At 42.4% G+C, this 25,123-nt stretch overlaps 1 protein-coding gene across 6 annotated transcripts in view; it reads left to right on the forward strand.

Annotated features, from left to right (window-relative positions):
* LOC149317707 (adhesion G protein-coupled receptor B1-like) overlaps nt 1-25,123 on the forward strand; it is a 386,998-nt gene that overhangs the window by 245,094 nt on the left and 116,781 nt on the right. For all 6 annotated transcript variants that reach the window (XM_089518056.1, XM_089518058.1, XM_089518057.1 and 3 more), the window contains exon 18: nt 24,013-24,190. In XM_089518056.1, the coding sequence (XP_089374182.1) occupies nt 24,013-24,190 (178 nt within the window). The remainder of the gene's footprint in view (nt 1-24,012; nt 24,191-25,123) is intronic.

Below are 25,123 nucleotides of genomic sequence, written 5' to 3' on the forward strand. Positions count from 1 at the left end.
AGTTGGAAGAGACCCTAAGGCCCATCCAGTCCAGCCCAGACTGCCATGTGGGAAGACAATCCAAGCATGCCTGATAAATGGCCATCCTGCCTCTGTTTAAAAACCTCCAAAGAATTAGACTCCATCACACTATAAGTTATCCATGCATGGGAAAGTGGCATGGAGTAATGCTCCATTGTGTCTTTGTGTGTGTGTTTGTGTTTGCAGGGGAGGCTGCAGAGCAAGTTCCAACTTGTGAAGAATCTTGTCCCACCCAGATTTTGCTCATCAGGATTTCTTGTCATTTAAGGACCCCTTTTTTTCATTAGTGATTGAAATATTTATGAATGTCCTTTTCATCTCTATTCTACCAAAGACTCAGTAGACAAAAGAAAGCAGGATATTATGTTATTGCATATAATTGTCTCTCTTTTGAGACTGCATAATAGGGGGGGGGGGGAGAGAGAATATTAGCAATTATTCATTCCCAGGGTGGGGAAAAAAAGACATTTCCTTACAGGTTAAGAATAACAGATGGATAAGACTTTTGCAATTTTTTCTCCTAATTTTCAAGCATTGTAAAGGGCTGCACAGGAAATATTTTGTGGTGGAAAACTATGATTTTTCTTCATGCGCACACACAGGGACACACACACACACAAGTGCACAAATTCCAGCACTGAAAACGCTGTTTATCTGCTCCCTGCAAAGGAAACCTATTTGCTCACACACACACACACACACCCTCCTGGCCTCCCAAAGATTTTCTTTGTGAGATCTTTCCTCTACAACATTTTGGGGTGTTCAAATAAAACTACTGTAATTATTCATCCTCATTTGGGGGGGAAATCATCTAAGATTTACCTCCTTGTTTATATACCCTGAAAGGCAGAGTTAACTATCCTTTGGATGTCTGAAAAGGAGGATAAAAAAATCTGTTAAATAAATAATGGCTTAGCCTGTGGAAGCTATCTTATGCTTACCCATGGTCCATCTAGATAAGGGCACAGTGAGACCACGAAGGCCTCAAGTGGCCCCTGAACTTTCCTTCCCCCCCCCCCTAAAACATCCCACAAAGCCTTCCATGATTTTCAGGCAGTTTTGTCCCTACATCAGACAGAAAGCTCTCTAAATCCATGAAAACCCTCACATCCTATACCCACAGGCATCCCAGAACCATGTTCTACCCCAACATACTTCCATTGTCATTTCCAATCCCTCTCAAAAGAGCACACCACCTGTCACCATTTTAAGAGGGACTGCAGAGGAAAACAGAGGTATGTAGGCTTGCTGTGGGGAGATGCAACCTGGGGAGAGGCTCTGGAGGGGGCAGACTGTTACTCACCCCAGTGTACTACAATATTGTCAACTCTGAAAGAAAGCAATAGCTCTGTATGATTTCAGGTAGTCTTCATTCCTTACCTGACTTGAAGCTCGGTGGTGGTGGTGGTGGTGGTGGTGTGCCTTCAAGTCATTTCTGACTTATGGTTACCTGAAGACAAACCTGTCACTGGGTTTTTCTTGGCAAAATTTGTCCTGAGGAGGTTTGCCATTGCCCTCTTCTGAGGCTGAGAGAATATAATAATAATAATAAAATTTTATTTCTATACCACCCTTCTAGAAATCAGGGCAGTGTACAACAAGCAATCCATACAAACATATTAAAATACATTAAAAACATTACAATAAAAACAAGCAAACTCATGCCAGATCAACCAGCTGACGAAGGAGGGGAGAGAGAGTATACTGGGGGGTAGACTTGCCAAAGGTAGCCCATTGGTTTCCATGGCTCAGTGGGGACTTGAACTATAGACTCCTAGCCCAGCATTCAAATGACTGCACCATACTGGTTCTCATTAGTAAGCTTTCATCTGAGGGTGAGAGAATGTGACTTGCCCAAGGTCACCAGTGTGTTTCTAGGGACAAATGGGGATTTGCACCTTTCTCTCCTTGAATCCTTTCCCAACACTCAAACCATTAAACCACACTGGCTCTTTTTTGGGGGGTGGGGGGTGGGGGTAGATTTAGATTACACAATGATAGTCTAGATAGACTTTAACTGCAATTGCAACATGCTAAGCAATCTTGGGAATTGCAGTTTCTCTGACTGAGAAATTTTTCAAAATCCACTCAACTGCAAATCTCAGTATCCCATGAGATGTCACCATGACAGTTAAAGTGGAATACAGAGCTATGATTTTGTGATGTGAATGCTCCCCTGCACACATTCATTACTCACACTTACACACAAGTGTTGGGGGACATAATCACTACTATATATCTTCCCTTATGTTGATTTACCCATAAAACTGCCTCCATATGCCCCCCAACAAGCAGACAAAAGGTTGAGGATTCCAATTTTGCCTTAGTGATTATCTCCCCTCAACACTTGTGTGTAAGTGCATAACCTTTTAGGTCTGGGACTTTGCATGTCAGGCCATTGCCTGTTTGAAACTATTTTGCAATGAGCAATACAGTGAAATTGAGGTGGTGTGGGTACAGATTATAGTGGGCATTGTAGGATGCAATAAACCCCAGGCCACAGTGATGCTCAGACAAACTGCATTTGGCACCTTCTGTTTAGAAACAGTGAGAAGTCAGAGGGAGATGAATCAGAACACAACAAAACTGAGAGAACTGTATAATCTGAAAGTGATGGATGATATTTGTTGCTCTGGCTCCATTTCTGGAGCATATTATAGATGCTGAAAGGGGAAAATGAGATAGTTATGAGAATAATAAACAATAATGGCATGGATATCATGAACAATAAAGGCTCCAGTCTCGCAGTCTATGGTACATAAACACGACAAGAGTGGCTGCCTTCTTCTAGGTCAATCTGTCTGTATGTTAATGGCAAACTCATTCTCTGAGTAGTAATCTTTATGTAGTCAAAACAGTATCATCCAGACCAGAGATGTAAATCTTTCAATATTTCATCCTCACATGTAAGGACAAATAATTTCTGAAGTTTTTGCCCTGCTGTGGGAGAGAACAAATGTTTCTGTGCAATGTCCTCTCCATATTTCCACATCCCTGAGTGTTCTGGGTGGTTATTCTGCTCAGAAATCCATGTGATGTTTTGTGCAGAAAAATCACATGTGTTTTTGATACAGAATAATCATTCTGTGTGTACTTTGTAAATGTGTGAATGTTTTCTAGATGTGCATACAACCATCCACTAATGTTAGAGTAGAGCACAATATGCTTGGTGTCCTATAAGTGATTTTTTACTGCAATCAAGAAATCAGAAGTATAGAATAGAATTTGGAAGGTCAGCTATGAAGTAACTAGACAAGATCCTGAAGTGTTGAGATATATAATTGAACACTAAAGGTAGGATTGTTCGTGCCATCGTACTTCCCATTTATCTGTATGGTTGTGAAAACTGGACAGTGAAAAAAGTGGATAGGTAGAAAATCAACTAATTTGAAATGTGGTGTGGATAAGAATTCTACAGATACTATGGACTACTAAAATGAGAAATAAATGGATTCTAGAGCAAATCGAGTCTGTACTCTCCCCAGAAGCCAAAATGTCTAAGTAGAGATGGTTGTACTTTGCCTACAGCATGGGAAGACTTGACTCATTAGAAAAGACAATAGTGCTTGGTAAGGTAGAAGGCAGCAGGAAATGAGGAAGATGACAGTACAGATGGATGGACTCAGTCAAGGAAGCCATGGCTGCCCTGAGTCAGCAAGACCTGAGCAGGGCTGTTAATGATAGGGTGACTTACAGGTCACTCATTAATGGAGTCACCATATGTCAAAGTTAACTTAACGTCAGTTAACAAATATAACCAAATAACCTATGCAGGTATAAATCTACCCAATACCTGCGTATGTCTTTTTGGGGTTGTTGCAGAGAATGGTATTCTCATCCATCCTCTGCAATCACCAAAGCTCCCCCAGGATTTAGGATTTGGTTTCATAGCCCCCTTGATGGCCATTTCATGGTTGATGGAGAGCATGGGGAAGGGATTGGAGATATATAATTGGCTCTGCCTGCCCCCTATAAACAGATGCAGAATAATTACATCTGCTGTTGAGACCTCTGTAAGAACCTGGTGAGTCCTGCTTTTAGGGAAAAGGCAGGATATAAATGAAATAATAGATCGATTGTTTGATTGATCTCAGCAGAAGATGTCACCAGCCTGTGTTTGGGCATGGGGCATAGCCAGATGCTAATCCAGTCCACACTGCACACATACTTTCCACCGGCTGCAGAATGTCCAGTAAAAACTGTCATACCAAAATGCTTGCAAATTGGTGAGGAAGGACTGGGGAGCCATAGTGGAAATCCACCTGTGTAACTCTTATGCAGTACTGGTCATGCTTGGCCAATGTGTCCAGCCCACAGACAGTCCATGAACTATGGTCTGGATGAAGTCCTGAAAAAACATTTACCAGAATAGGGTCCACCGACATCCCTATTCACAAATCTAGTTGTTAGGATCATAGGCAGCAAATGATAATATTTAAAATGTAACGGTACAATATAATGATCCTTAATATGGAACGCATGTATAGGCTGAGATACTACACTGGGATTTTGTAAAATAAATCTTCATTTGTGGAATTACACATTAATTGGGTTGCATAGCACTTGTGTCAAATAGCAACATTGCACAACTGAACCCATGCACCAAATGTGGAATGGAATGCATGACCAAATGTTTATGTGCATCCATGTGAAATGTGCAGTGCAGACTTTTGTGCAATGAACATAAGTATCCATGAGCAACATGGATTCATGCACAATGCACGTATGTGGAAGCCATGCCCTATGAGGAGCAGCTTTGTGGGCTGGGTATGTTTAGCTGGAGGAAAAGTAGGTTAAGGGGTGACATGAAAGCCATGTTTACATATTTGAATGGATGTCATATTGAAGATGGAGCATGCTTGTTTTCTGCTGCTCCAGAGACTAGGACATGAAGTAATAGATTCAAACCACAGGAAAAGAAATCCCACCTCAACGTTAGGAAGAACTTCCCAAGAGTGAGAGTAGTTTGAAAGTGAAATATGCTGCCTCAGTGGGTGGTGAAATCTCCTTCTTTGGAGGTTTTTAAACAGAGGCTGGATGGACATCTGTTGGTGATGCTTTGATTCTGTGTTCCTGCATGGCAAAATGGGGTTGGACTGGCTGGCCCTTGAGGTCTCTCCAGCTCTAGGATTCAATTTTTCTATGTGAATTCAGTACAGTCATTCTGCATTGGACAAAAATGTTTGACTACTTCCCTAGGAGATATTATACATTGAAAAGACACTACAAGAATCCAAAAATTGTATGATACATGGTTGTTGAGGATGAGATGTTGATGGTGGTGGTGGTGGTGGTGGCGGTGGCAGTGGTGATGGAAATGTAACTTTATGGTCTAATACAAAATGACATGTATCCAGGGCAACTCCAGCAAATGCAGCATAACGATGCAAGCAAGAAGCAATTCAGCATTTTCCTGGCTGACAACTGCAAATTTGACCTGACAGCTTGAGTCAAATGTAGATTCAAGGGGGATGGGAATATAGGCCTAACCACCCATCCAGCTGTCACAGAAGTTTCCTTCAAAGATCCAGGAGCAAAAGTCCATCCATGAGAGAAAGGGAGGGTGAGAAGGACCCCTTGGTACAGAAAAATCAGGGATTTTGGTTGCAAACAGCTCTCTCTCTCTCTCTCTCTCTCTCTCTATATATATATATATATATATATATATATATATATATTGGTTTTTTGTGGTTTTTTGTGGCTATGTGGCCATGTTCTAGAAAAAAAATTCCTGACGTTTCGCCAGCATCTGTGGCTGGCATCTTCAGAGAATGCTTTGCCTGGAAAAAAGTGGGTCTATGTGTACTGTGTGAGCCTGTGTGAGCTCTCTGTATACCTAACAGGGAATATGTCCATTCAATGGAAGTTACTTTAGAGATTCACTTGAGAAATTACCTGTTATATTACAGGCTCAGACAGTCTAGGAACTGTAAAGGTAACTTTTGCAAGCTTTGCTTCTAGAGAATTCCCCCCCCCCCCCAATAATCTCATCCTCAATGAGAAAGGGTTTGTCAACCTGTTACTGGCTCCCAGCTGTGCTCAGCCAGTCGATTTGCAAAGTTGGGAGCTTCCTGGCTGAACTTGGATACTAGCTAGGATTTAGGCAGGTTTTAGGTAGGAGGTGGCATCGGCAGCAAAATGCATATGGTAATATCTGGGTGCATCCCAGAAGAGGATTCAAACCAAGTAAGGGAAGCCGGATTATTTAACTATGCGCTAAACTCCTAACTGAAAAAAAAGAAATTGGCAGCATGAGCTTTTGTAGACTTCAGTCTGCTTCCTCAAAAAGGTGCTACAAGATCTCTCCCCATACTGGTTCTACAGACTAACACGACATATTAAACAGTTTAAAATTCACATTTTAAAAATCTTCTGGATAGGCCTTCTGGAAGAGACTGGTCTTTAATACCAATTAATTGTTTTATATTTGTAAGCCGCCTGGGAGTAAGGTGGGGTATAAATAAACATAAACATAAACATAATAATAATAATAATAATAATAATAATAATAATAATAATAATTTTAAATTCAGACAGTGTATTCAGCTCTCTTCTAGCAGGTCATTTCACAGACTAGGGGTGGCTGAAGAAAAAGTCCTCTAGGTGATAGTTGCCAACATAGTCTTGGCTGACTGGAGCAAATGTCCCGAAGAGGACCTGAGTATATGGATTATATTGGAGGAGGGGATCCAGTAAGTAACCAGGACCAAAACCATGTAGAGCTTTAAAGGTAGCAACCAACACTTTGCCTGGAAACTAACTGGCAGCCACTGGAGTGATTTTAAGATAGGTGTAATGTGATTGCTTCTAGCTGTACCAGTAACCAGCCTGGCTGCCATGTTCTGAACTAATTGAAATACACTAATACGAACAGAAATGTTTTGAGTCAAGCCGAGGACACTGCATGTGAACAGCTTCAAACCAGAAATGAAGGAAGGAAATTAGACTGTTCTTAATGTGTCATCCCTATTTAGGTGGACCTTTGCCTATGGCATAGCTGGTTGGAGAATTTCTTCAACTTTCACGGAGGCTGGGGAGCTTACCTTAGTCAAAAAGTCTCTATGTCTTTTGCTTGGCTTACATTGTAAAAGACCAAAGGACTGGGGAAAGCATCCTGTTGCCTACTAGTTAAGCATCTCATTTACCTGAGGATGATATTGATGCAGTTATAACATCTTCCCCAGCCACCTTGTCAAAAAAGGAGGCTGCCTTGCCTGAAATTTCTCTTTTCTCACTTGAATGTTATCCATCCCTTCCTGACACTCACAAAAGTTTGCACCCACCCACTCACCCTTGAAAACTTTAGAATGTGCCCATTGGTAGGACATTCTCATCCATCCTAATGCAAACAAATCAGTCTCGTTTCAAGTGACTCAGCAAGGTGGAAAGAAACAACACCCACTAGTTCCTCTGCATGTGTGAAACGCACAAGTGTGAAAACCATCTTGAGAACAAGTACAGATGTAGTGAGTGAAGGTGCCATCTTGAAAATAACAGGCTCAGCAGAAGTTTAATTTGTGACATGATCTACAAAGTCCTTCCTTCTGGACTTTCTTGGGTTTGGCTTTGATGATTACAAGCAGAGAACTTGGAAGTAATATGTTTTAGTTAATGTTGGCTGGTATCCGGTTAAGTACTGTATATATTTGACTATACGTTGACCACATGTATCAGTTGTGGATACCGTTTGGGGCCAAAGTTATGGATTTTGATATGACCTATGGATAAGTTGGGAATGAAACTTAAAGGCATGTAGCTAAGGAGATAAAGAATTTTTTATTATTTATTCCTTTCCTGTCAAAAGGAAAAAAATGCCAACATATAAAACATAAAATTCTGGCAGGTATAACTGTTTGTGTCACCCTAAAGATGGATAGGGAAAGAGGGAACTATGGTAAATGGTGGCTATGCAATGTGTGTGAGGAAGTAACCAGTCGTACACAGGGCCTATAAAATGTGCACATGTCAAAAGGGATGAAGAGGCAAAGCAAAGCAAATGATGACTATTTTAGCAGTGATTATAGCCTTTATCTTTAATGTGATAAAGTGATTATAGCTCAGAAAAGCTGACAAACATATACATATGTCTTATTTGCATCCTTCACAGCTGAATTGCTCTTGGCATTCCTTTGAAAAGAAGGACTATAGAGCTGCCACTGCTGCCATTTTTCATGAGGCATTCGAAAAGGTATGAAGCAGCACTGCAGTGAAGAGAGTAGAGGATGCTGGTGCTTCTTTTAGGTGCTCCCAGGGCAAACTAAGCTCTTGTCTTTCACCATTCTACTCAGAGAAAGGGATAGTTCCTTTTTTATGAGTACTGAGCAGAGTGGTGAAAGATGAGAGATTAGTCTGCCCTGGCAGCACCTAAAAGAAGCACCAATCTCCTCCAGTGGTGTCACTGTGGGTGTGTGTGGTGGTGCAGACTCTACTGAGTGACATCTCACAGAGGGGTGTTACAAAGTAGGGTAGCACTCCCCAGGGTGTGGGGGGCTGCTGTTGCTTTCCAGGTCCTGAGTCCAAGTTCCATGGCCATGAATGATTAAGAAGGCTGGAGGGGGGGGGCATCTGCCCACTGGATCGCCGGCAGTCATGGCCATGCAGGACTTGGAAGACCAGGGGGGCTGCTGAGAGGGCCAAATGCACCCCTCACTTCACTGTCATGATGCAGTGAGGTGGGGATAGAGCCCTTTTGGCCCTGCCCCTGGAAATCCCATCCCCAGAAGCCCCACCCCCACACCAGGTGACACCCTGTATGGGGACACCTCTGACCCCTTCTACTCTCACCACCACAGTGCCACTTCATACCTTTTCGAATGCCTGGTGAAAAATGGCAATGATAGCAGCTCTATGGAACTTGTAGTCACCAACCTACATTGACCCCAGATAAGTCAACCCAGGTTTTTTGGCCAGTTTTTTGACTAAAATTTCTAAAGTTATACATGACTATCTATAGTATTTGTTATTGTTGTTGTCAGGTGCCTTTGAGTTGACACAGACTCATGGAGACCTTGTGGATGAGACATCTCCATAGTCCCCTGTCCTCCATTGCTCTCCTTAGTTCCTACAAATTCATACCCATGTCCTCCCTGATTGAATCTAGCCATCTGGCATGCGGCCTTCCTCTCTTTGTAAATCCTTCCACCTTCACTAGCATTGTTGTCTTTTCAAGTGTTCTGTGTCTTCTGATGATGTAGCCAAAGTACAACAGCGTCGGTTTGATCATCTTGGCTTCCAATGAGATTTATGGTTTGATCTGTTCAAGGACCCATTGGTTGAGGCTTCTTCTTCTTCTTCTTCTTCTTCTTCTTCTTCTTCTGGCTGTCCATGGTATCCTAAGGACTCTTCTTCAGCATCATATCTTACAAATCTAGAACTACACATTCATAAGTGTCAATATTAGTAGTTATGAATGTGGCCACAATTGCAACATCCTCTTCCTGACCTTAACTACCGGTATCTATGCTGAGCAATAGAGATCTGTTCTGCTGATGATCAGGGCATTGCAGGATGACATTTCCATCCCCCTCTCATTTGGTGAGCTGTGATGCAAAAATCAAGAGCAGAACCCCTGTTGTAACTCCACATGGCACCACAGCTCTCTGTCTTGGGACAGGAAACATCATACTGTGGCAACCCAAACAGTATGTAAGCAGAATACATCTTAGTAGCTTCATGTGGCTGCTGGCTGGTGTGGTAGGTTTGAGGGTATGGTGCAGAAGATTACATGCATTCATAACTATGTCCATGGTGCAGGAATGCAACTGTTCATTTATATTTATTTCTCCTGCCTTTATGCCAGTATGGGACCCAAGGTGATGTACAAACCTTAAAAACACAATACAATTAAAAGAAGCCCTCTTAATAAAAAGTTAAACTAACTTTGGGGCTGTGCAGACCACTCCTTCCTCAGCCAGATCGGGGCTGCAGCAACCGCACACCATGGCCCCAAACTGGTCTTTACTGGGTGTGAAAAGGAGTTGCAAAAAGCAGCTCATTTTTGCAACGTGGAAAGGGCATGATAGCCATGGCCCTGCAGTTATATAGTGCTGCTTCAGTGCTGCGTTTTGCGGATGTAGTGCTGGAGGAGTGTTGTGATGCTTTGAGCCATGTGGTGCGACATGTGGTGTCACGGCACCCTGGGGACGGAGTTGAAGCATGCGTTATGGAGACACTACACCCTGACTCCACTCCTCCCAGCCGGTCTTTCATGATGGCTCTTCGTTTATTTAAAAAGGGTCAAAACAGCATTAAAAATACTTAAAACACAATAAAATAAAAACTCTACACCCCCTCCCATCAAAACTCTATCTCTCACCAAATGCCTTCATGTATAAGGATATCTTCACCCGCTGGGAGAAAGAGAGCAGGGAGAGGGACAACTGGATCTCCAGTGGAAGGGAATTCTGCAGCCTGGGAGCAGCTACCAAGAAGGGTCTCTCCTGAGTCTTTACCAGCCGCACTTACAAAGTGAAAGACTTCCCATGTAACTTTTTACTAAATCATTCTCCAAGGTCTGGTATTGGACAGAACCTGCCTTCTCTCAGGAAAAGGAGGGCCATGTTCTTTTTTCACATTCTCCCAGACTGTCCTTCTCTTCAACTGACTACACAACCCAACTGTGAAGCATTTCTCATAATGCAAGTTGCCTGCAAGTTCTCTTGCTCCAACTTTGAAGCATTTCTTGCTCAGTCAAGGAAAAATGGGTCAGGCACAATAGGAAAAACTCTCTGATCCAGCTACCTCTGCAGTTGTGAAGTCTCGATCCTCAAGCGATTTCTGTTGCTTTTGCTAAAGATGTTAAAGACCCCTTTCAGCCCTTTCCCTCTTAGCACCAATTATTCCTTAATCCGACTTCTTATTTGTATGTGCAGATGGTTGTGGCTCTGAATTGCGTCAGAGGCTGAGTATCCATAGGCTGATATAGACAGGACATGTATGTGGATTGCTTCAGCCTTTTCCCATCTACATGCCAATAACAGAAGTGGCTGTGAATCTTTAAAATCCACATTGTTTTATTCACAAACCCTTCTGCTTTGAGGAGGAGCCATAACTGAGTGGAAGGTCATATGCTTTGCATAAGAAAAAAAAATCCCTAGCATCTCCATATAGCTTATTTGTCTGTCTGTCTATTATTATTATTATTATTATTATTAACTTTTATTTATAAAGCGCTGTAAATTTACACAGTGCTGTACATACAATGTTTTAGTTAGATGGTTCCCTGACCTCAGGCTTACAATCTATCATCTATCTGTGCTCTTCGAGTGTATCTGCATTCTAGAAATAATGCAGTTTGACATCACTTTAACTGCAATGGCTTGTTCCTACAGAATCCTGGGATTTGCAGTTTTGTGAGGTGCCAACACACTTTGGCATACAAGGCTAAAGATCTTACAAGACTACCATTCCCAGGATTCCATAGGATGGAGTGACAGTAAAAGTTGTAAGGGTGAGACCCAAGCCAATTAATTCAAATGACTAGAAATGGGATTTAGGCTAAACATTAGGAATAATATCCTGTGGTAAGAGATGTATAGCCATGGAATAGATACTGTAGACCGTGGAATATACGTAGGTTATATGGTCATCTCCCAGGGTGCTTTAGCAGTGGATTCCTGTAGTGATAGAAGGATGGATTAGAGGACCCTTGGGTCACTTCCAATTCTGTATTTCTATGACTCTGTCATTCATTCTTGCCTGCAAGTAGAAAAGGTTTCAGTGTTGGTCAAAATTACAACATTGTTATGGCCCCAACATCCAAAGGGTTTATATCAAGCTGTGGGAAACCTGTCACTATCCTGGTGTTGGATGACATTTATCATTGCACCTGACCATTCACCAAGCTGGCTTGGCCTTGGTCTGCTTCCTCAGATAAATCTACAAAACCTTGTGTTACAACTTGTTTCACACAGGATTGCTGGGCTGATGGGACTTGGTGTCCAAAAATATCTGGTGGACCACCCATTATTTATCTCTGTCTTCAATATATGACTGCATCAAAATTAATTTGTGATAGGGTTGCCATGCACCAGCTTTGACATCAGTTTGCAGGGCTCAAGTGGAAATATTTGAAGTAGGAATAGGCAAACATTTCTCCTCTCTTTAATTTCTTTTTCTTATTTGTTTCTTAATCTTGTTAACTATGTAATTTGGGAAATTGGTGGCATCCTATGCATGACTAAAGTCCTATACATAATTGGTTGTTTTACAACAGAAGTACTACATATCCCATGATTCCTGGAGGCAAAAGACATTCAGTATCAGGCAGCACTCACCTCATCTTTAGATATCCTCAGGCATTTTTGGAATTCCATTGTTTAGTCCCAACTACAATAGATCCATCAAATGAATTTGTTAGATGGTGAGTCAACCCATAGGTAAATCCCATTAGTTCAGTGGTTTTAGTCTGGTTGGGACTAATGACAGGATTTGTGATTGCATTGGAAGTTGTGAGAAATGATAAAGAGGGCATGATAACAATGGAGGGCTGTGTACAAACACAATTTGAACAGTTCAAGCTCTAAATCAAGGTAGTCCTGACTTTAACTGCTGCCGCACTGCAGAATTAGTGCAGTTTGATACGGCTTTAACTGTCATGGCTCCATCCTATGGAATCCTGGGGCTGGTAGTTTGTTGTGGTACCAGAGTTCTCTGAGAGAGAAGGCATAAATATCTCACAAAACTACAAATCCCAGAATTTGAACCATGGCATTTAAAGGAGTGTCAAACTGCATTAATTGTCCAGTACAGGTCCAGCCTGTGACCATTGGGCTTGGCCTCTTGAAACTGGAGAAGTTCACACACTCTGGCCTAAGTATGCTTGTAGGTTCTGAGTAGAGTAGACCCATTGAATCAACAGGGTTTGTCTCTGTGTTAACTCACCATTCAACAATTGATTGAACAGGCCTATTCTAGTTTTGGCTAATCAGCAAAAGGGCAGCCTGTTTGTGCATTGTCTTTTTCGCATACTCACTCAGTCTCCAATCTTTATTTCATGGCGGCGTCCCTATAGGATGCATTCTGTGGTGTCCTGAGCCAATTACCACCATTCAGCTGAGGACGAGAATTTCCAAATCAAAGAAGGGTGTCCACATTTGGACAGAGATTTTGGTGCCTCACTAGGTCAACTGCCTATTAGGATGGCCCTGGCTTCCTGCAGAGGATCGCAGAAACCTCTTTGCAACAGCTGCATTTACGGTGTCTGGAAACAGTAATCCCCTGCTTCTCACACTCCAGATAATCTCTTGAGCCATATGCTTTATTGCAATGGTGATCTGTTATTTCTTGGTGCAATGGAATGTTTTTGCTGTTAATTAAAGCTTCAGACTGAAGGCTGTAATATGAGCTCTCTCCCCCTCCATGGCTAATTGGCGGATGGTTCACTAATCTTGTCCTCAGTCTCTCAGCAAAGCTTTGGTTCAGTTAGACACCATTAGCTCTGGGGGGAAAACGCACAGATGGAGGTTGTCTTTCCCCTTTTCCGTTACCTTTCCCTCCCACCGTTCTTGACACATCCCTATTACTATCATATCAGCCAGCTCTCACATCCCTTGCACAGGTCCTTTGGGATATGATCTTCAGAATGAGATGGTTTAAAATTCAGAAATTGCCCAGGTAGTCAAATCACTGGTCATCTCCCTTTGTTTTCCTGCCCTGGCTAAGTAGATCAATAGCTACCTCTTTGGTTTTTCAAGTGGTAATTCAATAATACTGGCTAATCAGATTAAAGTTTCTTCAGCATAGAGTGTCCTGCAAGCACATGGCTAAATGCACGCTTCCAAGAGCATTGACAGTAAGCACCATGCAATGTCATTTATTTACTGACCAACAAAATATCTCTCTCTCTCTCTCTCTCTCTCTCCCCCCACCTCCCTCTCTCTGTCTGGCACACACACATACACACACACACAAGTAGAAAGCATATTCAGAAATATCTGGGAAAATGTTCAAAAATGTGTTTCTCCAATGTGAGGAAACCCTACTGAAGAGACTCCTGAATGTTGAAAAATTTCACTGCTTGAGTCCTATTGTCTACAAAAATTGTGTGTGTGTGTGTGTGTGTGTGTCTGTGTTCTGCAGTATTCAACTGAAGGCTCTGTAGGGAAAGTTTTTCATGCAATGCTGTTGCACTTATAATACACACACACACAGAGTGATTTTTGCACTGGGCAAGCAGATATGCATTGAATGTTGCAAAGCATTTCATATTTGTTTGTATATTCACTTGTGCAGTGTTGCAGTTGACTAATGCACAACTGTCATGTATCTCAGTATGAAATTACGCTCCATTTTCTTCCTGTAGGATCTCAAATGTTTGATTTTTTTACGTGTGTGTGTGTGATCTGAAAATAATAATTTTGAAATGGTTTTTGAGCTATGGTTTTGGAGTAGAGAACAAAGTTTGGAAAAGTGCAGAAACCTAAGGGTAACCCTAAAGTCACCGGATCCTATCTGATCTTGGAATCTAAGCATGCTCAGCCCTTGGTAGTACTTAGATGGGTGACTGCCTAGGAATCCCAGGTGCTGTAGACTAGATTTCAAAGGAAGGAAGTGGTAAAACCACCTCTGAGTATTCCTCTCCTAAGAAAACCCTATGGAATAAATGGTGTCACCAAAAGTTGACAAGTGACTTGAAGGCTCATAAACACACACCCAACTTCCTTCCAGTCTATGGAATAGAGTAGAAAGCATAGATCAGGTTGGTTCCTTTAAAAATACAGATGAAACAAAATCACCAGCATCCCGATTGTGGATTGACTTGAGTACAACCAGCAATTGACTGATAGCTCCCATGTCTGTGGAGTGTTGACTTGATTCCAGTTTTCCCTCTGATCTTTAATGTTGCTGGATCCTATTTCCAAAATATATTGGCTCCAAATAAATTAACCCCTTTAACAACTGAAGTAAAATCCAGTGAGGATTCACTGCCCCATGATATGCAAGCCACCAGCTGCATTGCATGCAACATAAATCAGCCCAGTTTTGAGATGCAGCTCAAACAACCTAAAGAGAGCACAAGTCATCTCCATTCTCAGAGCATCTAACCTGAATATTTGGCATCCCCTAAATTTTGTGTAGGGCCTAAGTACCCTAAAGACACCAGATACTGTCTGATCTGGAAAGCTAAGTAGGGCCAGCTCTGTTTAGTATCTGGATGAGGGACCACTAGTGAATACCAGGTTCTGTAGGCTATATTTCATTGGAAGGAAGTGACAAAGCCACCTCTGAATATTCCTTACCTAAGAAAACCCTATGAAGTTTATGAGGTCTCCATAAATCAACAGGCAACTTGAAGGCACATACACATATACACACAGCTGTTCTGCAGTTAAAAACCTGCCTGAGATTCAGATTGCAAATCCTTTCCATTTTCATGTGGCCCAGTGCTTTCCAATCTAACTGGGCAGCTTGCTTTTCCTTGGGGTGTGAAAGGAGGTTTGAAAACTGCCAAGGTTGCAAATGGAAATTGCTTTGGGGGATTCTGAAGAGGAGAATTAACTTGGCCTCTTTCTCCTGCGCTCTGAATTAGTAATCAGCCTGGCAGATGGATCCCAGCCAGATATCTGATGGACCTCAGAGCAGGGAGGAAGAGGACCCAGTAGAACATTTCTTTCAGCTCTGAGTGGTGGTTGTTCCACTCAAGTTGAGAGAAGCCCTTAATTCGCTCAGTCCCCAGTGTATAAGCAACATTGCCTCTTACTACAACAAGTTGACCCAGAAAATACATTTGACAAAAGTTACTATTTCAGGGAAAGAACTGAATGGAGAGAGGGCTACAGATAAGGTATCCTTAAAGATTTGGTCTTTGCAGATGGCATGGTATGAACAGGCCAGCTTTCAGCACCACCCCAACAAAAACAGAGCAGTTAACTGGGTTTCAATCATTCCAGATGTTCGGTCACAATTCTTGGTTCACACCAACCAAGAGATAAGCAGATTATTAAAATGTTGAAGCAAAATGTGTCCAGAACTGTACAGAGTGGGCCCTTGGTATCTGCTGGACACCAAAATCCATGGATGCTCAAGTCCCATTATACACAATGGCACAGTAAAATGGTGTCCCTTGTGTAAAATGGTAAAATCAAGTGTGAAGTTGAAGGTTTTCATGGTCGGCATCCATAGTTTTTGTGGGTTTTTCAGACTATGTGGCCATGTTCTAACATGGCCACATAGCCCGAAAAACCCACAAAAAACTATGGTAAAATCAAGGTTTGCTTTTGGGGACTGGAATATTTTCAAGCCGTGGTTGCTTGAATCTCTTGGTGCAAAATCCATGGATATGGAGCGCCAACTCTGTTTTGGAACAAAATACTTAGGTTGAGATTCGACATCCAGGAGGCAGAATGTAATGTTGCACACATTGGAGTTTATCACACGGGAGGGATTTCTCTTAATTTCGAATGAAAAGAAAGTGGGGCCAGAATGCATTCATGTGGATTCGCTAGTTCAGCAAATTTACATGAATTCAGTTTGTGTTTGAACTGACTCCCCATTGCCTGAAAATAGCTTGCCATTGCCCGAATTTGCGTGTGGCAGTCTATCACGCAATAACATGAAACCCCATGATTGCATTTGGACTGACTTCCCATTGCCCGAAATTGTGTGTGGTAGTCTATCATGCAATAACATTAAACTCCATGATTGCGTTCGGATTGCCATTGGATTATACTTGCAATTTCCCTTGTCTGATAACGTCCATTGAGTTATGTATAGTTGTGTGATGCCACCTCATTACTTGGGGTTTGGAGCAAGCAATTTCCATGTGAATATTTGCAGACAGAAGCAGAGGATTTGTTTCTTTTAAAACAATGTCTAAATTTCTAAGTCTCTATGTTTAAACACACAGAGATACTTGACAATAGCACAGTTTCTGGAGCAGCAGAAAGGAAGCTTGCCCCATTTTATAGCTGGAGGTCCTTCTTTTCTCAGCTTCTGAAGAGGGGATGGGTACACACAATACAATCCACTTCTGTTTCTTCACTCTCCCACATTTGGTCTACTTGTAATAGTAGGAAGACAATGAGGACTGACAACAAGGCTTCAAGGATTGGCTTTAACAAATCATCCCTTCCCTGTCCTGAGCTCTTGTCCCTTGTGCATTACTCATGAACTGAGTGGAGTCTCTCACACTCCATTATCTGTGTCTCTTCTCATGTCCTCAGCCTGCGGGCAGATGTTTGGTATTGTATGTGTTCAGGATGTTCTCTCTATTCAGCAATAGCTGCTGTATTCAGTTCCCCCCAGGGAGGCCATCCATCTTCACTAGATATCCTAATCTCCCTCTCCACACACACACTCTCATTTTAAAAGTACTCACACAATCAATTTGCCAAGCAGAGTGCATGCAGAGACACTGTTATTCTTTGCAAACTATTTGTGGCTTTCAAAAGAGCATTCCAGGAAATCATTGGGTTCATTGTCAGTTCTTGGTCTGAATTCTGTTTGTTAGTCCCAGTTCAAGTCAACCCGCTGAATCAATTGTTCAGTGCTGAGGCAAGACATATGAGTCAATGAGTCTACTGTACTGAGACCTAACAATAGGATTTAGAACCATGAAAAGTTTCTCAGTGAGAAAATGTGTTATGGGAAACAAGCATCTTGACTGATCTATATTGATTATGTTCTGGACATTTTTGTGTGTTTGTTTGGGGCACATGCTCCAAACACCAAATGAAACATGATTTGAGGAAGTCCCAAATCAGGTTTTCTGGGGGTTCTTTAAAGGCTAAGTATCATAGGTTTCTCAAACCACAGTGACCTACATCTTGATTTAGGAGACTTGAAGACACACTGAGACCTCCACCATGCCAAAACTGTAAAAGGTGTCGTCTAGAGATATGAACTATGAGAAAGGGGGAAATGAGGGCTGAACTATGGCAACCTTAAGGCGACCCTACCATGGGGTTGTCTGGGCAAGTTTCATCTGAGGGAGGGTTGCCATTACCATCCTTTCAGGTTGAGAGAGTGTGACTTGCCTAAGATCACCCAGTGGTTTTACATGGCTGAGCCAGGAGTTACTGAAAAGCTTGAAGTTTAGGGACAAATGTCATTTGAAGGGGCAGAAATCCTTTTAGCAGGGTGATGTCTTCATTTTGCTCTTTGTTTCTCTGGTATCCTCCATCCTCACATAGGGCTCACTTTCATCTGCCCTCCTTGGCCATGTAGCGACCAGTGGGGAGTGGAGGATGGCTAAGAGAGGTGATATGTCACATATGCAATAAGATGCACAACAAGAGTGGCATATTCAAGGATCTATGGAAGTCTTCTGGGGAGCCCTAGAAGATCTCTTCACTATTGCATATCTGGCTATAGTCACATAGCTAGATACCTCTCAGTCACCCTTCACTGCCGATACACATGGGGGCATGACACAGGAGAAACATGGATTGTCAGGTGAAGTTGACCATCATGTGAGGAAGGAAGGGAATTTCAGACTCTGCAGTGATCCATTCCCCCTTCAAAAAAACCCCAACTTGTCTCAGTTAGCCTTAAGCAACACAAAGAAACTGTGCAACATAGTCTTATCTTGATGGTACAAACTACAAACTATCCTACAGGCCCTAGCATTATTCAGATATACTGTAGCAGACATGATACAAGTGGTCTTCATTATACAAGTCATAGAATCATACAATCATAAAGCTGGAAGAAACCCCAAAGATCATTCAGTTCAACCCCAATCTGCCCATGCAGGAAAGCCGCCCTGACACATGGCCATCCAGCCTCTGTTTAAAAACCTCCAAAGAAGGAGACTCCCTCACACTGAGAGTGTGTTACACTGTCAAATGGCTCTTATCATCAGGATGTTCTTCCTAATGTTTAGGTGGAACCTCTTTTCCTGTAGCTTGAATTCATTGCTTCATGTCCTAGTCTCTGAAGCAGCGGAAAACAAGCTTGCTCCATCCTCATTATCATCCCCATCCTCTTCAAATATTTAAACATGGCTATCATGTCATTCTTTACTTTCTTCCCCAGGCTGAAGATACTCAGCTCCTCAAGCTGCTCTCAAAGGGTGAAATACCCTCCAATCATATGGAAACATTTGCAGCTTCATTTATGTACCATGTTTCTCATATCAGGATAAAAAGGTTCTTGCAGAAACCTGCTCAGATGTTGATCTCCTCAGAGGCAAAACAGCAAGCAGCCATTTTAGTCCAGATTAGTGGTTTCCAAAACTCCAGGTGTGTTTTGGACTTCAACTCCCAGAAATCCCAACCAATGTGGCCAATTGTTAAGAATTCTAAGAGCTTAAGTCCAAAACATCTAGAGGATCAACCAGGCCTTAGAGTAATTCAAGGTGCTAAACTTTAACCCCCAAATAGGTTCAGCCCTTGCATAGCTTAACCAATCTCTGTGTGTGTATCACTCCCCCCCCCCCAAAAAAAAATGGGAGTCAAGGACCTAGATGCTGGAGAACTTAGTGATTCCTAGAGAAAACACTTCTCTGGGCATTTGTAGTTGCTCCAGTCTGATTCTATAGTCAAGTAGCAGCTGATATTGACCATAGACTCCTAGAGAGGTGTTCTGTCAAGTTTTTTAAAAAAAGACTTCATATTCTTATTCTTATTAGCACTTTTCCCATTTTCATGGGGGTCTTGTGCCCCAAACCCCGGCAAATGTGGACGGCCAAGTAGGCAGAATAAAGCACATTGGAACCACTGTATTCCTGACTTGGAAGCCACAGGCTGGAGCAGAGGGCAGCCTGGCATCCTTTCCGCAACGGAACTAACTTTGGGCCAAACCTTTCCCTTTTCACTGACACATACAGACTTTTTATATTGATGGTATTGATCCAGGCCTTTTAAATTGCTTTCTATTTTGCCTTCTTATAGTCTGTTTAGCTGCTTTTATTCATTTCCCCCCCTTTCAGCATGTTTTTATTACACAACACTTATCTTATTTCAAGCCATGCTGGAAGTCTCTAGCTGAACAGCACAGCATTAATTTGAATGAATAAATAAACAAGGGCATGCCCTTTTTTCTGGTTAGCTGTAGAAAAACTTGGGAGGTTTTTTTCTTGGGGGAGGGGGGGGGAATACACTTGAGAAGAAATCCTAACAGTGACATTGGGTGGGTGGTAACCAAAGGTGGCATAACCAAAGGTATGCCGAAGGAGACAAGTAGGTCAAATTCTATATATTCAAGAAAAAAGCAAGATGAATAAAGGTTCTACTTGTTTCTGGTGTCCTTACAGAAATATGGCAGCCAGAAGTTCCAAATATGGACATTTTCCAGTTATTACATCTCTGTACTGAAGCTGCATGCAGACACAGCAGGCCTGCTAATGAAAAAGTTTGAAAGCCCACATACAGCTGCCTTGTGGCAGAGGGTTACCATATGCACAAAGGCAACTGATGGTTTCCATGGCAGGGATGTGGTTACTCTATTCCAGGTTTAGCCAAGGCTTTTAAAGCAGCTATCCAAGGGAATGAGCCCTATCCCTAAAACAGATTCAGTGCCATGAGTAGTTCCTTCAACATCCTGAACAGTAAGTTGGTGCAGACACTGGCAACAAGATACCAGCCACCACTGTGGACAGGACTAGTGATAAAAGCAAAGTATCTCAGGGTGCTAGAAGTGAGACAGATGCACATTATTTGGAGCATTATGCACTGTGTTTAAATGCCTTTCTAGTGCTTTAAAGTAGCAATAGCAATCAAGTACATTTCTATATTGTTTTGATGTTTCAGTATGACACTTTATTTAGCTTGGGATGTACATCTTACACATGTGCAAAATTGAATTGAATAGTTTTGCAACATCCATATTCACTTACCAGCTGCCATAAGATTGCAGTGTGCAGGCATCACTTGTGCAATGCTATTCTCTGAAGACACTAATGTGCCATGACCCAATGTACAGTGAGCACAGATGTGCCTTTGGATGTTCTACAAGGTGCATCCAGACACCAACTAGTAAGTGCCAGGTCAGAATAGGAGTGCCTGATGTGTATCAGAAGTGCTCAGTGCACATTAGAAATGCTTGAGGTGCATTGGAGCATTCTTGACACTTCCTGAATGCACATCTTTGCATTTCACTAACAAGGTTTCATTGCATTTCTGCAACATTGCTATGGATTAATATAGTGCCATAGGATCTCATCTGTGATGTAGGATCTCATCCAGTATCATTTCTGGAGAATCTGAAAAAGTGAGTTATGGACCAGGAAAAAGTTTTGGGGAAGTACATTGGGCCCTTGGTATCCGCTGGAGTTTCATTCCAGGATGCCCCATGGATATCAAAATCTGTGGATGCTCAAGTCCCATCATATACAGTGTTATAGTAAAATGGTGTCCTTTATATAAAATGGCAATAGCAAGGTTTGCTTTTTGGAATTTAAAAAATATATTTTTTTAAGATGTAGATGCTTGAATCCATGAATGCAGAAACTTTGGATACAGAGGGCTTACTGTATTACTTTTTGCAATCAGATATTACAAAAAGCTATTTGCAGATATCTGGCACATGATAAATGTATGGCAAAGGAAAAACCAGTGTTTCTTGATTGTGTATCTTTCTTATCACCTAAATGTTTATAAGGGGAGGGAAAAGGAACTACTTCTCCCCTTTTAAAAAAACACCTCTCACTCCCTGAAACTGCTATTTTCATAGTCAGGGAAGAGATATTTAATTGGTGAGAGGTATGCAATCTTTGGGGCAGGTATCAAATGCTACTTCATGCAGTATGCCTGTTGTCTCTATTCATATCTTGTTCCTCCAGCAAAGCTGGGATTCAGATAGGTTACAAGATAAAAAGAAATACAACATAGGTAGCTAACAAGGTAAGTGTAGCATAGTACTAAACTGTCAAGGTCGCCATGAGTCAGGAGTGACTTGAAGACACACAACAACAACACAACACACTGAGAAAACCTTAACCCTAACCCTTTCCCTTATAAAATAACCAGCTTCCCAAAGTATATGATTTTTTTTTTAAAAAAAAGAATGCCTTAACTTGTTGATGAAAAAATAACAAGTAAGTTCCAGAATCTAGGCCCCCTCAAGTGTTCCCACTAAATGTACCCCTGAAGGCAATGGGATAAAGATAAGAGCCCCCTCCAAAGATCTTAAAGCTCAAACAGACTCACAAAGCATCACAGAACCGTAGAGTCCAACCCCTTCTGCCATGCAGGAAAACATAATCAAGGTACTCCTGACACATTGACACCCAATGTCTGCTTAAAAATCTCCAGAGAAGGAGTGGTTTTTAAACAGAAGCTTGATGGCCATCTGTTGGGAGTGCTTTGATGAGAAGAACCATTCCTTCAGATAGCTTGAGCATCAGTTCTATAGTATTTTACAGAGTAAAACAGCACTTTGAACTGTCAAGTGTGCCCCCAAGGTGCCCACCTGAGAGTGCAAGGTGTAAATGAGGCAAGCACACAAACATGGGTCAATGATGTAGAGAGATCTTGTAGCACCTTTGAGACTCACTGAAAGAAAGAAGTTGGCAGTATGAGCTTTTGTAGACTTCAGTGTACTTCCTCAGGTGCTTTTGACTCCACCAAAAGCACCTGAGGAAGCAGTCTGAAGTGTGGGGCAGCTCATGCTGCCAACTTCTTTCTTTCAGTGAATTTCAAAGGTGCTACAAAATTTCTCTGCGTATTGATTCTACAAACTAATACTGCTATATCTGAATTCTACTATGAATGGGTCAGTGAGATAGACACATCCCTCATGTTCACCAAACAGCAAAAACCAGCTTCATCTTTGTGGCAAACATAAGATTGTTTTTTTTTCCTGCCTGTTGGTATACAGAACAAGGTGCCAAGTATAGAACAGATGTGGGTGTGTAAACAGCTGTTGATGTGGGTGTGAGCACAAGAAGGTTGTGTGTCTGTTTGTGTCAGAGAAGGATGGTTGTGGGTGGGGTGTGGAAAACACTTGTTTATGGCAAGGCCAATGTGTCAGTGTTGGGGCGTTTTGACATTAAGAGCTAGCATCTCTGTGAAAACACTCAGAGACTGGTGTGTGTGACAGAATTGTTGTTGTTGCCAGGACATAAAGTGAGACATGAGGTTTTTGTTTTTTGTGGGTTTTTTTTTTGTTTTTTTTTTTTTGTTTTGTTTTGTTGAGTGGGGGTTTGAAGAGGAAGGCATGTCAGTGTCAGTGAAGGTCTGTGTCAGCTGGATGCGTTGTTGTCTGTGGCGCTTATGAGGAAGACTAAGTAGGATCATTTGATAGAGAGACATCCTTGGTGAACCAAGCAGTGAGAGTTCCAGAGGGAGATGCTCCAGGTGTGTGATAAGACTGTATACATGCAATCCATGTGCATGAGCACATATGTGTGCTATTTCTGCAAGGCCAAGCTCTTTCTTAGCCTTGCCATCTGGATGGAGGCCTCCATGCTTGGTAACTGGGCTTTCCTCACCCAGAGGAGATGTTCTGAGCTCCTTGGGGAGAGTTTTGAGAGAGTGAGTAGCAGACAGGTAATGGGAGGGTGGGCAGAGGTTCATAGGAAGAAAGCTGAGGTAGGGGAGAAGAAGACTTTCTGGTGTTTGTGGGTCATCTCCAGAGATCACACCATAATTTATGGTGAAGAGGAAAGGCTAGGACATGTTGCACTCTAGACTGAGTGTGAGGGATGCATGGGAAAGATAGTTGGGGTAGGGGAGAAGAAGCCTTTCTGATGTGTGTCTGGGAGTTTCTATGGGTCACACCATAAGTCATGGCTAAGAGGAAAGGGTAGGACATGGGTTGCACTTCTGAGCAGAGTGTAAGGGATGAGGATATTCCAGATGCATAGTGTTTCTCTGTGAGTAACTAAAGGGGTGTCATATATTGGGCAGAGAGGGACATGTGTCTTTTGGGGGCAGGGGGCTGGATGCTGCTGTGCTGTTTTTTCTGGCAATTTGTTGGTGATGCTTGTTTTCTTCTCTCCCTCCTGTCTTTCTCTCTTTCTCTCCCTGTGTGTGTGTGCCTCTCTCTCTCTCCCTCTGTCTCTCATTGCTCTCTCTGCACTGTGATTCCCCCTCCTCCATCTCTTCACAGACCCTCCTACTCCTCCTCCACCATCACCTCCTCCTCCTCCTCCTCCTTCTCCTCATCTCAGCTTGGTGCCTGGTCCTGGCGTGGCTGCCGAACAGTCCCGGTCGATCCTTTCCGAACTAAATGCCTCTGTGACAGAATCTCTACCTTCGCCATCTTAGCCCAGCTCAGTGCTGAAATGGTAAGTGCTGCCAACCGAGCATCCAGACAATCCATGGAACAAACCCTTGGCATAAGTCAAGGAGGTGTGGAGAGAGAGAAAGAGACAGAGAGACAGAGACAGAGAGAAGCAAAGGAAAATGGTCCAGCGTGTGATGACATTTCAGTGTGGCAGGCAATAGCCAGGCTTGGTGTGCGTGCCGGTGCATGTGTGTATATGCGTGTATGGCCAGGATCCTATCTAGGCAACCATTGTGCGCATATCTGTCTCTCCATCTAGACAGATACTAATAAGCACCATAAGAGTCAAGTGATTTACATGTTGCAAATCTGTGACCTAAATAATAAAGGAGAAAGAGATCAATCAGACCAAGTGCATGACTGCATTGAAACATTATTGTCTTCCTGCGATGATGCTTTTATTTTTTCAAAAAAGAAAAAAGATGTCTTTTGCTTCAATGCTGATTGCTCTGTGGCAGAATCTGACCCCTTCCTCACTAATGTCAAATATAATTTGGCAAAGGGTGATGGAGGCAGGTGGCGAGGTGGGCAACTCTGTTGCTTGGATTGTATTTTAGGCTCAGGCCTTGAGCTATGAATTTAAATAAAAAAGCTGGAGGTGAAGGGGAAGAGAGGGCCAGGCTGGAACCTACTGGATCCTTCTCAGGAATGTTGTTGGTGCTTTAACTCTTTCTTTGCAGCTGGGTCTCTGATCTCCTGCTTTATCTCCTCTCCAAGCAGCCTTTGTGACTCTTGGGGGTTGTGGTTTTGCCTCTGGATGCCTCCTTAAGGGTGCCTCAAAATGGGGTCAAAAAAAGGGCCATGATCTTCTCAGGAAAAGAATCACCTTGGATTGCTCCAGCCAAGTAAAAAGGGGAAACCAAACACATTGTCCTTATTAAATACACTTGGATTGTGGTTGTTTGTGGTCCAGCAGTCAAAAGTGGGGCAAAGA

Source organism: Sceloporus occidentalis, unplaced genomic scaffold (assembly GCF_023333645.1).
Source record: "Sceloporus occidentalis isolate IW3139 unplaced genomic scaffold, rSceOcc1.0.p SCAF_3, whole genome shotgun sequence".
Classification (NCBI taxonomy): domain Eukaryota; kingdom Metazoa; phylum Chordata; class Lepidosauria; order Squamata; family Phrynosomatidae; genus Sceloporus; species Sceloporus occidentalis.